Raw genomic sequence first — 17,932 nt, 5'->3', positions numbered from 1 at the left:
AGCATTAGGGGAGGAAAGAAAGAAAAGATGTAACTCCCTTATCAGGAATGGAGGGTAAAACCAACTGACAACATTAATTTGCTCAACAAAGAGCCACTTCTGATTAAAATTCACTTTTCCCTATTCCACACAGAAGCTGGGAACTGAAAGCCAGTTGCCTTGATATTAGCAAGATTTCAACCCCCAAATAATTCAGCATAAAAGACTTCAGCAGTTAGCAACTTGACATTACTTATCTCCACACAAAAATATAAAATAATATTAACAACAAAAATATGAAAAGTTATTCTAGGCATTTCTCTATTAAATTAGAATCCACCCCAAAAGGAACATGCACAAAAAGCTCTCTCCTTCTGTTTGACAAAAACCATCAAAAGAAATAGAAACATATTATGATAAATATTTCTGAACAGATGCAATGGCAAAATGAATGATCTTTTTACAGTAAATAAGACAGCATCCAACTGTGGAAAAAAAACATGCTAAATCAGAGGGGAAAACCCTGAAGCCCTGAAAAGTTTGTACCCTCTCTCTCTCTCTCTCTCTCTCTCTCTCTCTCTCTCTCTCTCTCTCTCTCTCTCTCTCTTTTGTACCATATCTCTTGCCTAGAAGACAGATTCTAGTTGTCTTATGGAACGAACCTTCCAGGTATCTCAGGCTGGCCTTGAACTCTGTACACAGCAGAGGATGGCCCCTGGTCCGACAGCTTTCACCTCCCAACTGCTGGGATTACAGGTGTGAGCCACCATCCCAGGTTGAACATCTTCAAGCTGGGCTTGAAGGTCCCATCTTATTATTGTTTTTTTTAATTGGGTTAGACTACAAAGTGATGTGTCTTACCATGGTACCTCTGTTTCTGTTGCTCCCCTACACTCACTCCACACCCCAAGTCCTCTTCCTGTCTTTCTTTCCTTCCCCAAGTTCCGCTTTGTTATCACTCTGCCTTCTTTATATTAGATTTATCTTTGTCCTTCAAGACCAAAGTCAGTTGTCTTTGATACGCAGGCTCTATGCCTCAATTTCCAGTGTCGCTTGTGAGTTCAGCCCCAGTCCTTAATTCTGGACTGACAGTGACCCAATGGAGTTGCTTTGGCCAAAAGAGTGCGGTGGGGGCGTCTGAAAGCCAGTGTGGAGTTTCAGTCTCAGTGGACTTACATACAGTAAGATCAGAATAAGCCTAGTGTGACAAGTCAGAGGAACGGTGACCCATGGAACAGAGGCGAGTTACTGCAGGCAGAAACTGCACCAGCTGACAGCCAGCCTCTCCTTAGGCCTGCAGATGGCTCCAGCAAGGGCACCTACCTAGCTGCTGGCTAGCTCTAAATGCATGAGCAATCTGAATGCCACATGTCCCCAGTCTATGATTGGCTGTCAGGCAACATCCCAAGACACTCTTGAAACCTTCAAAATGGCCTGGGTCATTTTTACACACATCTTTAGTAGAGGCTCTGAACGTTTGCCAAGCTGTCCATGCACCTGCCTCCTGGGTCTTTGTCTTAGGTGTGGTTGACTCACCTGAGATCGCGGCCCCGGGACTTCTGTCTTCATCAGTGGCCCATCGTAATCAAATTCAATGTCAACTTTGGCAGCAGCTTGACTGATATATCTGGATCCTGCCATACAAAAGACAAATGAGAACCCCTGGTGACAAGACACAAGGAGGATCAGCCCCAACAGATGCCCTCAGTCCTTAACAGGTGGCCCCAGGATCTCAGGTTTGCTCTAATAAGGCCGTCCGGGAAGACTGCTTCTGAGCAAACACGACCCTGTGAGAACATGAAGATTCTGAAACTGGGGAAAGACATGCACGGCCAGTAAGCTGTAGGAAATGCTCCCATCCAAGGGAACATGTTGAGCTGACACAGCTTCCTGTTCCACGTGTGTTTGCTGGCTTAACCTATGTGCACCATGAGCGTGCAGTGCCTGGCAGTCAGAAGGTGTTAGATTCCTTGGAACTGGGTGGTTGTGAACGGCCATGTGGGTGCTGGGACCCAAACCCATCTGATGAGTCATCTCCCCAGGGCGCCCCCTCCACTGCACTTTTTGAAGACATACAAGTAAATGATGGACCCAGTGTACTGAGCTCTTAACATGAAGGTGGCCCTAGGCTCCATGCTCAGTGTGTGTGTGTGCACATATGTGTGCACACGTGTGCATGCTGAAGTGTAACACAGTGTGTGTGTGGAGGTCAGAGGACAACTTGGGGAGAGAGTTCTTCCCTTTCACTGTGATTGAATCTAGGTTATACTCTTGAGTGGCAAATGCTTTAAACTGCTGAGCTGTTCAAAACAGTTCAAAAACTCAGAGATCTGCCTGCCTCTGCCTCCTGAGTGCTGGGACTAAAGGGGTGTGCTGCCTCTGCCAGGCTTTGATTTCCCCTTTTTATTCAACTTGGGATCCCAGTGCTTGGAATGTCCTGCCCACGGTCAAAGTGTTTTTTTGGAAAACCTACCTCAGTCTAATCTAGAACTCCCTCCCAGACACGTCTAAGATTTGTCTGTGCCAGCGGTTCTCATCCTGTGGGTTATGACCCCTTTGGGGTTGTATATCAGATATCCTGCATACCAGATATTTACATTTCACTTCATAACAGTAGCAAAATTACAGTTATGACATAGCAATGAAAATAATTTTATGGTTAGGCAGTCACCACAACATGAGGAACTGTATTAAGACAAAATGGCAGCCTATAGAATGAGAAAAGATCTTCACCAACCCCACATTGGACAGAGGGCTGATCTCCAAAATATACAAAGAACTCAAGAAATTGGTCATCAAAAGAACAAATAATCCAATTTAAAAAATGGAGTACAGACCTAAACAAGAACTCTCAACAGAGGAATCTAAAATGGCTGAAAGACACGTAAGGAAATGCTCAACATCCTTAGCCATCAGAGAAATGCAAATCAAAACAACTCTGAGATTCCATCTTACACCTGTGACAATGACCAAGATCAAAAACACTGACAACTTATGCTGGAGAAGATGTGGGGTAAAAGGAATATTCCTCCATTGCTGGTGGGAGTGAAAACTGGCACAGTCCCTTTGGATATCAGTATAGCCATTTCTCAGAAAATTAGAAAACAACTTTCCTCAAGTCTGAGCAATACCACTTTTGGGTATATACCCAAAGGATGCTCAATCATACCACAAGGACATGTGCTCAACTATGTTCATAGAAGGATTGTTTGTCATAGTCAGAACCTGGAAACAACCTAAATACCCCTTGACCAAAGAATGGATAAGGATGGTAAGTTTACACAATGGAGTACTACACAGCAGAAAACAATAATGACATCTTGAAATTTGTAGGCAAATGGATGGATCTAGAAAACATCATATTGAGTGAAGTAACCCAGACCCAGAAAGACAAATATCATATGTACCCACTCATAAGTGGCTTTTAGACATAAAGCAAAGAAAAACCAGCCTAAAATTTACAATCCCAGAGAACCCAGACAACAATGAGAGACATACAGGGATCTAATATACATGGGAATTAAAAAAAGACAAGATCTCCTGAGTAAATTGGGATCATGGGAACCATGGGAGAGGGTTGAAGGGGAGAGGAAAGAAAGGGAGGGGAGCAGAGAAAAATGTAGAGCTCAATAAATATCAATAAAAAATTAAAAAATAAAATCAATAAAAGATAAATCCCATCAGCATTCTACAGGAAGTCTAGGTTGCCAATAAATCTATGTAAAACGATAATACTAGAAAACACATCTGAGCCCACTCTTGACTCTCTTAGTTGCTTTGGGTATCAGAAGATTCTCAAATGATGACACGGTGTGAGGCAGGGCTGCAGTGCTGTATTTTGAAGCAGTTAGGATACACAACTTCTGCTTAAGCATGAAGAAAGTAGCTTTTCTTTCCTTTTGACTCTGAAAACGAAGTTCCTAGAGTTCATTCCACTGAAAGAGTTAAACTCTATAGAATTCAGTGGCCTTTAAAGTTAGATTCACTCATTATTTTTATAGGTGAGTGTTTTGCATGTATGCATGCCTGCATCACGTGTGTACTCAGAGCTTGAGCAAGTCAGAAGAGGGTCTCAGATCCATTGGAATTGGAGGTACAGATAGTTATGAACCACTATGTGGGTTTTGGAAACCAAACCTGGTCCTCTAAACCACTGAGCCATCTCTCCAGCCCTCAAGTGATGACCTTTGAATGCTAAATTATTCACTCTTTCCATGGTTGGACTCAGGGTTACATCGTTGATTCCAGCAATGTAGAATATGAATGTAAATTCGGATGAAAAGAACTTTTCACCAAGTCAGCCTTGTTCAATTTCCAGCCAACAGAGTGAGGTTTGAGAAGTTCGCTAGCTTTCCCCCAGTGAGAGCAAAAAAGTCTTTATTTTCTCCCGAAAAAGTAATTTTTTAAAAAGTCACATCTAAAAAAACATTTTTAAAAAAAGGTCACATCTAGCAGCTGGGCACAGGGTAAATATTATGCTTGCATTACTAAGGATAGGTCAGAGAGGTTAGTTATTTGGCCCAGGCTCACACAGCTAACTGCTGATTAACCCAAACACTTGCTTTTCTGACTCCTCCTCAGACCCTGTGGATACCCTGCCACCTCATCTGGTGGTTCAGCAAAAACAACACGTCTCCCAGATTCGAATTCTTATCAGAATCACAGAGAAGAAAAAGGTCTGTAGAAAGCAGAGTGTGTTGTGGCACACAAGACTAAACACAGTAGACAGAGGCTCACTGAGTCAGCCCTCTGTGGCTGACAATAGTGCTCCTGGCATCAGGACAATGCTGGCTCAAGGTCAGTTCTTCACTCGGGTAGAAAACAGTCGTCAAAAGTCCTTAACATCCTCTTTTACTTATTTTTTTCCCTTTTTGAGACAGTGTTGTCTGTGTAGCCCTGGAATATTATCTCTACAGACCAGTTGGACTCGAGCTCAGAGATCCACTTGCCTTTGCCTCTGCCTCTGCGCCACTACCACCCCACCCTTAATGTCCTCTTGATCTTAGAAAATAACTTTTAGTTTGTTCAGAATGTGTGTGCATGCACACACATGCACCATGTGCATGATGGGGCACGCGTGTGCCACGTGCATGATCATGATGGTGCACATGTGCCTCAGGGAGTGTGTGGAAGTCAAAGGACAACTTTTAGGAGTCCTCCCTTTCTTCTCTCCCCCCCCACCCCCCAATGAGGCAGGGTTTCTTGCTATTTCTGCTGCTGTGCTGCACACTCCAGGCTAGCTAGCCCTCACGTTTCTGGCCAGTTCTCTTGTCTGTCACAGGAGTGCTGGCATTATAACTAAACATTCCTCTCCACAAATCTGGCTGTCGTCAGGCTTGAGTGGTGTCTAGTTAGGATTTCTACTGCTGTGTTAAATGCCATGACCAAAAGTAAGTTGGGAAGGGAAGGGTTTATTTGGGCTACACTCCCATATCACTGTTCATCTCTGAAGGAAGTCAGGAGCTCACACAAAGGGCAGGAACATAGAGGCAGCAGCTGATGCAGAAGCCATGGAGGGCAGCTGCTTACTGACATGCTCATGGTGGCTTGCTCAGTCTACTTTCTTATAGACCCCGGAACCACCATCCCAGGGATGATGACCCCACCCACGATGGGCTGGGCCCTCTTCCATCAATCACTAATTAAGAAAATGTCTTACAGTCAGATCTTACAGAGACATTTTCTCAGTTGAGGTTCCCTTCTCTCAAATGACTCTCGTTTGTGTCAAGGTGACATTAAACTAGCTAGCACATGTAGCAAGTGCTTTTACCAGCTGAGCCAACTCTCTGATCTTAATAAATGAAAATTAAATGAAAATACCATTCCCAGAAAACAACTGTCCTGTATGTGAACCTAAATAATGTCAAGGTAAAATCCAGCTAGGGCCCTGCCTTGCTCTTCCTCTCCTTTATTCACTCATTTAGTGTGTGTATGTGTGTGTAAGTGTGTGTGTCTGTGTGTGTGTATGTCTGTGTCTATGTGTGGTGGTGTGTCTGTATGTGTGTGTCTCTGTGTGTATGTCTATGTGTGTCTCTGTGTGTGGTGTGTGTGTCTGTGTGTATGTGTGTGTAAGTATGTGTGTATGTCTGTGTCTATGTGTGTGGTGTGTGTCTGTGTCTGTGAGTGTGTGTGTGTCTGTATGTGTGTGTCTCTGTGTGTATGTCTATGTGTGTCTCTGTGTGTGGTGTGTGTGTCTGTCTGTGTGTATGTGTGTGTGGTGTGTGTGGTATGTGTGTCTGTGTGTGTGTGTGCATGCACATGTGGATGGGATATATGCATATGTGTGTGTGTAGGGGAAGTGTGTGTGGATGTGTAAGGTGCATGTGTTGAAGTAGGGTGGTAACTTCCATCTCTCCACCTCATATTTTGGGGCAAGGTCTCTCAGTGAACCTGGAACTGTTGGTCTGGCTAGACTAGCTAGCCAGAAACCCTAGGGACCCCCTTGTCTCCTTTTACAATGCTGGAATTACAGAAGGGTACCTCCGCTCCCACCTTCACACACCCAGATTTTATGTGAGTGCCAAACCTCACACTTGTGTGGCAAACCCTCTTTTTATCAAGACCAGAGAGCTGGCTCATCTGGTAAAAGCACTTGATACTCAAGCCTGACTCCCTGAGTTCAATTCCTGCAACCCAGTCATCACCTCAGCCCTTTCCTGTTTGTTTTTGAGACAAGATCTCATGATGTTGGCCTGGAACTCCGTGTGTAGCATCCCAGACTGGCCTTAAACTCATGATCCTTCTGCCTCAGCCTCCTGGGTGCAGGAATTACAAAGTTAACAGGCTAAAGAGACCTTGTCTCAAAAAAAAAAAAGTACAATTAATGACTTGGTGACAGATTCCTGGCTCGCAGCAGGTCAGCACTGCGAAACAGTCCCATGCTATGCTTGATTAGAGGGCGTGGGTCAGAGTTCACAGCGGGAGTTCAGTGCCCAAACACTCAAGCCAGCTGGAGGTTCATCTGTTCAGCCACTTTTCCTTTTCACTTCCCCTTCTTTCTTTCCTCACTCCCTTCCTTCTTTCCTTTTTAGCCAAAGTCTGTACTTGAACTCCTGACCCTCCCAACTTAAGCTTCTGGATGTTGGAATTATTTGGCCATTGATATCATGCCTGTGACTTCAGCTTTTTTTTTTTTTTTGACATGTCTCATGTACCCAGGCTAGCCTTGGACTTTTTTTTTCATGGTTTATTTTTTTATATTTAAAAATTTCCATCTCCTCCCCTCCTCTCTCCCCCTTCCTCCCCCCCCCCTCCCCCTTCCCTCCCCCCCCTCCACCCACACCTCCCCTCCCTCCCTCTCCAGGCCAAGGAGCCATCAGGGTTCCCTACTCTATGTTAAGACCAAGGTCCTCCCAACTCCCCCCAGGTCCAGGAAGGTGATCGACCAAGCTGAGAAGGCTCCCACAGAGCCCGTCCATGCAGAAGAATCAGAGCCCAGCGCCATTGTCCTTTGCTTCTCAGCCAGCCCCCACTGTTGGCCACATTCAGAGAGATGGGTTTGGTCGCATGATCCATCAGTCCCATTCCAACTGGAGTTGGTGATTTCCCATTAGTTCTGTCTCACTGTCTCCATGAGTGAACGCACCCCTCACGTTCCTGACTTTTTTTCTCATGTTCTCTCTCCTTCTGCTCCTCATCAGGACCTTGGGAGCTCAGTCCAGTGCTCCAATGTGGGGCTCAGTCTAGCCTTGGACTTTTTATACAGTTGAGGATGACCTGGAATTCCTGATCTTCCTGACCTGAACTCCTGAGTTCTAGGATTAAAGGTGGTTACCACTTCACCCATTTTTGTATTTGTGTGTAAGTGAATGTTGTGTGTTGGGGCACTTGAAGCTGAAGCCAGGTGTCTTCTTTAATTGCTCTCCTACTGAGGCACCCTAATGAACCCTAATCTTACTAGTCTAACTAGGCACCCTGGGGTCTCCTGATGCACCCTGGGCTGATGTGACTGGTCTAACTAGCTGTCCAGGGCTCTCCTGATGCACCCTGGGCTGATATGACTGGTCTAACTAGCCGTCCTGGGGTCTCCTGATGCACCCTGGGCTGATGTGACTGGTCTAACTAGCTGTCCTGGGGTCTCCTAATGATCCTTGGACTGATCTCACTAGTTGGACTAGCTGCCCTGCCCTGGGATTTCCGCTCTCCAACTCCTAAAGACTGGATATTTAATTAAGCAGGCTGCCACACCCACTGGCTTTTGTGTGAAGATCTGAATTCCAGTTCTCACTCACAGCAAATCCATTATCTAAAGAGCCCCAAGCCCCAGTGTATACAGTGCTGGGGAGTAAACCCCAAGCTTAGTGTATGCTAGGAAAGTGCTCTGCCATTGAACTCAGCCACTGAGCCACACACCCCTGCAGCCTCATTTTTTGTGGCTTTCTTTACCCTTGGGACCAACCCCAGCTGAGTGTCTTCCTTTTCGAGTCCTTAGAGGCCACCACCCCTGAGCAGAATGGCTCTCAGTCCCATCAACTCCCTTCCTACGTGAGAACTGTCCATCTGTGGGCGGGGTGATGAAGTAGGCAGCAATGGTGATAGTCTCCCTGACGAACACTAGAAAGCACCAGAAGCAGCCAGATCCTTTCATCCTCGAGGACTCTGACCAGAGACCCCTCGTCTTCACTGTGTCTCTTGGGGGCTTACCAGGTGTGAAGAGGCAGAAGCTTTTCTGGGAGCTGCAGGCCACCCGCCGGGCGAGCAACAAGGAAGCCATGATCCCCTCCTTCAGGAAGAGGATCCCTTCACTTGGGGCTGTTCTGAAAGAGACCAAAACCATAGACTTAGGCCCGTGGGGACCACAGCACCGCAACAGGTATCTAAACCTACTATTGCCTACTTCGTGGAGAAGGCTCCTGGGATACAAATGCCTTTGCTGTAGGCCAAACTCTCTTTAATGAAGCACATTTTGTATTGAACAGACAACTTAATTTACAAACTTTCTCTCGCATCTTCCACAGTCCAGACAGGATGAGGATACTCTGTTTCTAGATGGAAAAATAGAGGCCCAGAGAAATGACCCGATTAGCCAAGTGCTTGCTATGCCCCGGGCTTGACCCCTAGAGCCCATAAGAAAGAGCTGGACATGGTAGCCCATGCTTGCAATCTCAGTGCCAGGGAAGTGGAAAGTGGTGGACTCTCTAGGGCTCGCTGGCCAGCCAGTCTAGCCAATCAGTGAGCTCCAGGAAAGAGACTTTGTCTCAAAACACAACATGGAAAGTGACTGAGGAGGACAGCCAAGGATGACCTCTGGTTCCCACACACCCTTGCCATGTATATACCTGTGCATGCACACACACACCACCACTTCCTCCTCCTCCTCTTCCTCCTCCTCTTCAGAAAGACCTGGATTAAGGGCCCCCTCAAGTGACGACAAATGTGTGCAATGGGGAGGAAATTCAGTCAGGAATCTTCAGAGCAGACATCTCTAATGACCCAGCGCAGGACACTCAGGACTCCCTAACCTGTTCCTACATGAAACATTGGCCCCTAGGCTGTCCAGGGAGCCTGGGCATCCAGTGTGTGTCGGGGGCCAGCTGGTGCCTATTTCATAACACATAGTTTGTCTTTGAATGACAAATTGTTCAAATGCACTTGGAACCCAGAGATGAAACTTTTTGTTTTGAAACCAAGGCAGTCCTAGGTTATTGAGACTGTCACCCTATCTAGGGTCTCCTGCCTGAGGCTCATCTTGGCTGCGGATAGATACGGCACAGACTCCTAACACTGCCAGGACAAACCCAAGTCTCTTTCTCTCTTAAATGAAGAGGGACAGTGGTGCTGCCCCCCTGGATGTCCCCTGGTGCAGAGGGAAAGACGAGGAATGAGAGGACAGCATCCCTACCCAAACAAGGCCCTTGTCAGCAAGTGTAAAATTCCTCTGCAGCCTGACCACCTTTGTGTGACTTGCATGTACTAGCTGGGGCAGTTTCTGTTCTGTGTGGACAGAGTTCTTGATGGACACTGGACAGCAGTAGATTCTGTGCGCTTTATCTTTTGTCCCTGGGAGGATTCACCCCAGAGCCAGCTGGTAACTCTTCTGGGTGGAGTGTGGGCTGAAACGCTCCAGAGGGTCCACTGGCTCCAGATATCTGCCCAGTCGTCTAGCAAACAGGGTTCCCCCATTTCAGACCTGAGGAAGGGCACTCTTGGGTGACCACATTGGTCATGGGACTGCCTGACTTCCAAACATGGCTGCACTTGTAATAGACTAATTAATTTAGTTGACCTAGCCACAGTAATAGATGGCTTGAAGAAGAAGAAAAAAAGACATAGTCATGAATGCTCATCACTTTAACCCCAACGCTGAGGAGGAAGAGGTGGGCAGACCTCTGTGAGTTGAAGCCTGCTCTCCACAGTGAGTTCCCGCCAGAAGCTGCACAGTGAGAGCCTGTCTCAAAGGGAAGCCATTCAGAGTAACCATTTTATTTCTTTTCATAAGAGAAAAATTAGGGAGAAAACAGCAGGCGTTAACACTGTGACCATAAATTAACTTAGAAACCATATTCTTCTCTTGACAATTTAATGAGTTTTTGAAAAGTTGATTCTAATATATCCAACTCAAGCAAGCCTGTTCACTCTGCAGCAGAAAAGCTCTCGCCACCTCTCCTGTAAGGCCATTGTCTTAAACAGAGCACTGAGACTGCACATAATTCAAGCTTCTTCCATTAAATATGTTTTCAAAGGGCTGGAGAGATGTCTCAGCAAGATCCTCTTTCAGAAGACCTGGGTTCAGTTCCCAGCATCCACATGATGGTTCACAACCATTGTTAACTCCAGTTCCCGGAGATCCGTTGCCCTCTTCTGATCTCCTCGGACACGAAGCACATACGTGGCACACATACATAGATGCAGGCAAAACACTCAGACATAAAATAAAATGAATGAGTTTGATATCAGCAAATAAATAATATGCTTTTGAGAATTCAAGACTCTTGAAGGACGTGAGCATGAACTTTTGAGTAGCCCATCCAGGCGAGAGTCACGCCCATGCACTTGCGATGACAGACCACTTTGAAAAACACATCCTAGTGACATGTGACATTTCAGAGCCCTGCAGCTGAAACTAGACTTATAACAAACAGCACCTCTGTCAGACATTCTCAGAAGAATTCCTGTTGCTCATTCACTTTCCTGCCCACTAATTCAATCAACAAAAGTTAATTAAGTAGCTGTTATAGCAAGGCTCTGAATCTCTCAGGCAGAGGAGGAAGAAGTCAGGGAGAACACGTTCACAGTTCTTTGGCAGAGGACTAGGATCAGAGGAGGGGTGGGAGAATTCAGTGTCCTAGGCTGCTTTATACATCCTGTCATTAACTTCTTAAAATAACCTGGCAAGATATGCACATAAAAAATTCCCAGTTCACTGTCAACAATGAACTTCACAAAGTACAAAATGGAAAGCCAGGCATGGTGGTGTGCCTGTAATCTCAGCATTTGGAACTGTGAGTTCAAGGCCAGTCCAGGCTACATAGTGAGGTCAAGCTCAGCCAGGATGCATTGTAAGACTGTGCTTGCTGCAAAAACAAAACTGAGTAACCCAAAACTCTAGCATAGAGTTATAACTTGTTGACTGGTATGTGCAAGGCGCAATGGGACAATGGGGAGCTTCCTTGTGGACCAAGCATGCACGTGTGTGTGTGTGTGTGTGTGTGTGTGTGTGTGCGCACACGTGTCCCAAGCCACAAAGTTAAGTAGATTCCAAAAGCCAGAGACGAAAGGCGAGCTGGGATGAGCAGTGCTCGGTGGTGTCAAACGTGGAGGACAGCGAAGGGAGGATCCAGATGACAGCAGAGCCTGACATGATTGGAGTGGGAGGGGTAGGATTTGCTGCAGCTGACCTCACACACAATGGCTATTCTGACTTCTGTGGAGAGACATCTCCAGGAGAAGAGGCTACCTAGCCATACCATCAGGTTTCCCGAGAGGAGCAGAGGACATGCATCAGATCATCTATTGGACACCAGGGTCACCCTGAGCACACAAAGTAGCCTTGTTGTGGGACACTGACATGGGAGAGAGGATAGAGGAATGACTCCATAATCCTTGGTCTTGACGTTGGTGTTGATGTTTGGATATTGGGATTCTGCTGTTGTGTGAAGGTAAACATCTGTAATCCCAGCCAGAACTGGGGAGATCCTGTGTGTGCTGCTTTAAATGAGAATGTCCCCCATAGGTTCATGTATTAGAATACTTTGTTTCCAGTTGGTAGCACTGTTTGGGGAGGTTTAGGAGGTGTGGGCTTCTTGGGGGCACGATGGCACTGGAGGCAGGCTTTGAGAGCTTAAAAACCCATAGCTGATGTTGGAAAACTGATCACACTGTGAATTCCAAGATTGTGTTAATTAAATAAAATCAACCTTGGATCAAGAGGCAGAGCTAGCAACTAGCTGGCAGGAAGCAGTCATGGAGAGTAAGAGACAGTCAGGAGAGTGGATGGAGAACACACAGGAAACACACAGGAAGTAGAGAGGAGGGACACCGAGTCTGGCAGCCTTTCGGTGTGGAACGGGGGAAGAGAAGCTCTTTTTCTCAGACACTAGCTAAGGAGGAAGGTCAGTTGGTTGCTTCTCGGCCTCTCTGAGCTAGCAGGTTTCCACCCCAGGATCTGACTTCTAAGTCTTTCTTGGTAAAATTGTAAGCCTGAGACTTAGATTAAAAACACACACACACCATTTCTAGTTGCTCTGTTGCACATTTGTGGTTCAGGAAATGAGCTCTCGGCTTTCTGCTCCAGCAAACATGCCTGCTGCTCCTGTGCCTCGCCACCTTGCTGGTGACAGACTCTCACCCCTCTGGAACCGTAGGCTCAAATAAACCCTTCCTTCTAGAAGATGCCTTGGTCATGGTGTTTTATCACAGCAATAGAAAAGTAACTAAGACACCGTGGCAGGATTATGGAGTTTGGGGCCAGCAAGGGCTACTATATAGCAAGACCCCATCTTAATAAATAAATGATTAAAAGAATTATGGCTTCTTTTTAAAAATTACGTGTGTGTGTGTGTGTGTGTGTGTGTGTGTGTGCGTGTGTGTCTGATATACACGAAGAGATGTAGAGTCAGAGAACAAATTCTAAAAGTCACTTCTCTCCTTTTACCATATGGGCCTCAGCAACCATGTTCAGATTCTCAGTTTTTGTTGCTAGTGCGTTTACTGGCTAAACCATCTTATAGGCCCAGAATTATAGGTTCCTAAACAGTGTGTAGTGGTCCACTCCTGTAATTCTAGCACTCAGGGAGACTAAGTCCAGCTTGGGCTACACAGGGAGACGCTAACAAAAAACAATAAAAGTCTGTGAGTTCTACAAGAACAGAGCTGGGTGGTGGCGTACACCTTTAATCTCCGCACTCTGGTGGCAGAGACAGGCGGGTCTCTGAGTTTGAGGCCAGCCTGGTCTACAGAGTAAGCAGCCAGGGATATACAGAGAAACCCTGTCTCAAAAAACCAAAAAAGGTGAACAGAATTCCCATGTGACAGATTCCACTCAGATGCTAACGTAACAAGAAAACTGCAAAAGAGACTTAAACACATCATTCCATATGCTCACTGCGCCGTTGTTCACAGTAGCCAGGGGACTGGCACAACGCAGGTGTCCTTCAGTGGATGAACAGATAAACACAGGAATGAATAAAGGATGGTCACGGGCTGTCACAGAGAAAGCTGCACGCTAGATGGCTCCATTGATGTAAAAGTTCAAGAACGGGAAAATTCAGGGCTGTTGAGGTGACTCAGGGGTAGAGAGCTTGCTCAGCATTCACGAAGCCCTGAGTTCTATGCCCAGCACAGCAGAAACTGGGCATGGTGGTGCAGAGTATACTGGCACTCTGAAGGGGGGTGTAGGAGGAAGAAGTTCAAGGTCATTCTTAGACATATGTTAAGTTCTAGATATATGTTGAACCTGTTCTATATGAAACCTTGTCACAAAACAAAATACAACCTCCCCCTTCCCAACCAATCAACTAAGCAAAACGATAGACTGGAAACTAGCTGAGAATAGAGCTTTTTAAAGGTGGTGGCACACACCTTTAGTCCCAGCACTCAGGAGGTCACGGCAGGTGGATCTCTGAGTTCAAGGCCAGCCTGGTCTACAGAGTCAGTTCCAGGACAGCCAGGGCTACACAAAGAAACCCTGTCTCAGGGAGGGGAAACAAACGTAGGCTAATACTCAATGGTGACTTTTCTTTTGGTGTGCTCAGAAACAAAAGAGAAATTTAAAATCAATTAAGCAGTATGGTGATTATCAGACTGCACGGTAAGCCAAGAGAACTTTGGTTTCAGCTGAATGGTGGCTCTGCAGTGCTTCTGGTTTAACTCCACCAAGCCAAGTAGAAAATTCAGGTCTAGCCACATAGATAATGCCTCAGTCCTGCCCACCTCTCCCACCCCACTTCCTTTAATTAAAATGCTAATTAGCTACTGTGCTTCCTCTTATCTGGCCCACACAATGGGACAGTGGGCTGGAGCAGGAAGGCTGAAGAGCAGAGTTAAATGTTTTGATCAACAAGGTGAGAAGAATTCAGGTAAAATGGCAGGGAAGAAAATCAAAACCACCTCTTCCAATTAAAATCCTTCTAGTTTGCTCACTGGGTAGTGGTGCAGCAATACCCGCATTACAGAAAAACAAACAACACCCAAACAAATACCCTTCCAGGGCATTACTCTGTAGGGAGAGTGACCTGAGCAACTCATTACTTACATACGACTCCCCCATTTAAGACAGGGTGCTGTGTAGTCAAAGACTCCCTTGAACTGCTGATCCTCCTGAAGCCACCCGAGTGTTGGGACTGCAGGCACATACCACCATGCCTGGTTTTGTGCTGGAACTCCAATCCAAGGCTTCAGGCATGCTAGACAAGCCCTTGACCCACTGGGCCACATCCTCAGTCTTTGATGTATTTTATACCTAACTTAATTTGCCAGCAGGATCTGCCTTGGCCAACAGGCTCAGAAGTTTAATGGGCATGAAAGTTCCCAGAGATGCCATGTTCCCAGAGACTGGTGGCCTTGGTTGTACCAGATCATGTCCCACTCAAACCCATAAATCTGTGTCTCACTTGCGCCACCTGGGCAGTGAAGAGCTCTGGACACACGTGCACAAGTTCTGCTAACTACCAGAAGGTAGACACGACCACAGGTCCTGGACACAGGGTCTCTGTCCCTGAAGGTCAAGCATCTAGGGATGCAAACGAGCAATCCTGCGGTGGCCACCTGCAGAGGAGGTATATGGTGGTGTGAAGAAAGCCAGGTTCTTGGGGTTGGAGAGATGGCATAGCAGTTAAGAACACTGGCCACCCTTCCAAAGGACCCAGGTTCAATTTCCAGGGCCCACATTGCAGCTTGTACCTCTCTGTACCTACAGTTCTGACACCCTCATATAGATACACATATGGGCAAAACACCAATGACTACAAAGTAAAAATAAATGGCATATTTAAAAATAAAAACAGATTCTTTTTAAATTTGTTTTTTAAGATTTTATTTATTATGTATACAACATTCTGCCTCCATGTATGCCTGTAGGCCAGGAGAGGGCGCCAGATCTCATTACAGATGGTTGTGAGCCACCATGTGGTTGCTGGGAGTTGAATTCAGGTCCTCTGGAAGAACAGTCAGTGCTCTTAACCTCTGAGCCATCTCTCCAGCCCCCAAAACAGATTCTTTCCCATTTATTTTACCCACATCTCCCAATTCTTTGTACCCTTCAAAGGGATGGCATCTCGGGGGTTGGGGAGATGGGTCAGTCTGTAAAGGGCTTGCACCATAAGCCCGAGGTCCTGACTCTAAGCCACAACCACACATATTAAAAGCTGCATGCTTTTGAGCACACCTACAATTCCAGCACTGGGAGGGAGAGACAGAAGAATCCCTGGGACTCACTGGCCGGCTAGTCTAGCTCAAGCTGAGGGCTGCAGAATCGGTGAGAAGCATCCACCCCAAAAAACAGATGGGGCCCAGGCTGGTGGGCACACTGTTAAATTAAATCCAGTATTCAGGAGGCAGAAGCAAGGCGAATCTCTGAGTTTGAGCCCAGCCTGGTCTACATAGTGAGTTCTAGGACAGCCAGGGCTACACAGAGAAAACCCCATCTCAAAAAATAAATAAGGCGGAGAGTGGCATGCATGGAAAACCCCTCCACGTGCTGTGAGCACACACACACCACACACAGAAACACACACACACTACAGAGACCACACACACACACACACACACACACACACACACACACACACACCGACACACACACACACACAGACACAACACACACACAGACACAGACACACACACACACACACACACACACACACACACCACACACACACCAACACACACGTCCCTGCTATTTGTCTGGCTCAGGAGCAATGCCGCAATGCCTACTTGCACATTCATTGAAAAAACACTAAATGCTTGGCAAACACCTTGGTGATGGCCTCTGACATGTCTTCATGGCACTCGGCTCAGGCCCCTTTAAACAGGAAAGCTTTGTGTGAACCATATGCATGGCTAGACAGCAGCACATCTCCTCCAAAGCCTCTCTGGGGCTGCATAATGCTTTCCTTCCATTCCCCTATCTCCACTCAGGCTAAGACAAAGTACTGACAGGGTCTCAGGACATTCTTTTCTTGACTTGCAGCTGGCAGCTTTCCTGCAGACTCAATGGGACACAATGGCACACAAATGGCTAAGTGTCCCTCAAGGCCAGGGGTTGCCACGGCAAAACCAAAAAAGCCAGAGCACTGGGTCTTTGCCGATGGTTAGCAGGGCCTGTCATTCATGGTGAATTGATGGGTGGCTTGCAACACAGGTTTCAGTTCTCCAGTCTAGGATTTGCAATTTGCTTACACTCACAATAGCAGGGACAACCCTTCCCTCTTCAATGTGAGTTTTTTCTTCAGCCTGCCTCATGAGGTTTTATAAATCTCATTGGTGACTTGTGTAAAGACAAAGGAACAGTGTTCTAGAAATGAGCAAAGGTTTGGCACCTAAGAAAATGGGAGAGGTGCACAAAGGGGAATAGGAGCCATGTGAGCACCAAATCACAGCTGGGCATGTGTAAGGGCCAGGTGAGCATCAAATCACAGCTGGGCAGATAGATGTAAGAGCCAGGTGAACATCAAATCACAGCTTGGAAGGTGTAAGGGCCAGGTGTGCACCAAATCACAGCTGGGCATGTGTAAGGGCCAGGTGAACATCAAATCACAGCTGGGTATGTGTAAGGGCCATGGTGAACATCAAATCACAGCTGGGCAGGTGTAAGGGCCAGGTGAACATCAAATCACAGCTGGGCAGGTTGTAAGGGCCAGGTGAGCACCAAATCACAGCTGGGCAGGTGTGTTATTGCAGCAGCAGAACCCAGAGCAACAGCTGTGTGCATCTAGGCTGCACACACACGACCATCTCTGACCCAGAGGTCAGACCACGCCCTATTCCTGCTTACCAGGAGGAGAAATGATTTCGCTTCTCACACAAGACCACCCAGCAATAGACAGTGGGGTAAGGGTAGAAGGGACTTGCGTTAGGGTACATATAATGACTGTTATTAAATCACTAGGTTGGTGGTTTCAGTATTTAGTCCAAAAATGTCACCAGAGCAACTTAGACCAACACATAGTCTGTTCTCCCCCAAAAAGGACCCTCACCATTATCAATGTTACAGCTTCCTGAGACCCATGTTCTAGTCACACCACTTATTCTTCCTGACTTTTACAGTGCTGACTGAGCAACGAAACTCAGCCCACATTTGGCTCTTTCCCTGCACTGCAGTTTCTTGCCCCCTCTGTGTCTTCTAAGAGGCCAATTTCCAAATTTCATGAGGGCCTCTCACTATCCAACAGTTTGACTGTCTGCCCCTCCCCCCGCCCTTGAAATCCACCTTGCAGGCTGTGCCTGGAGTGAGCTCATTTGGAGGTGGAGGCTTTGGGAGGGGATCGGGCCACGAGGGTGGATCTGCCACATAAAT

At 46.6% G+C, this 17,932-nt stretch overlaps 1 protein-coding gene across 1 annotated transcript in view; it reads right to left on the bottom strand.

Annotated features, from left to right (window-relative positions):
• Abat (4-aminobutyrate aminotransferase) overlaps positions 1–17,932 on the bottom strand; it is a 90,181-nt gene that overhangs the window by 31,806 nt on the left and 40,443 nt on the right. The window contains 2 exon segments of the mRNA XM_038325147.1: positions 1,516–1,613; positions 8,623–8,735. Coding sequence (XP_038181075.1) covers positions 1,516–1,613; positions 8,623–8,692 — 168 coding nt within the window. The 5' untranslated portion in view covers positions 8,693–8,735.

This window comes from Arvicola amphibius, chromosome 4 (genome assembly GCF_903992535.2).
Source record: "Arvicola amphibius chromosome 4, mArvAmp1.2, whole genome shotgun sequence".
NCBI classification, from domain to species: domain Eukaryota; kingdom Metazoa; phylum Chordata; class Mammalia; order Rodentia; family Cricetidae; genus Arvicola; species Arvicola amphibius.
The sequence above is the reverse complement of the archived record's forward strand: the minus strand, read 5'-3'. Positions and strand labels throughout refer to the sequence as shown.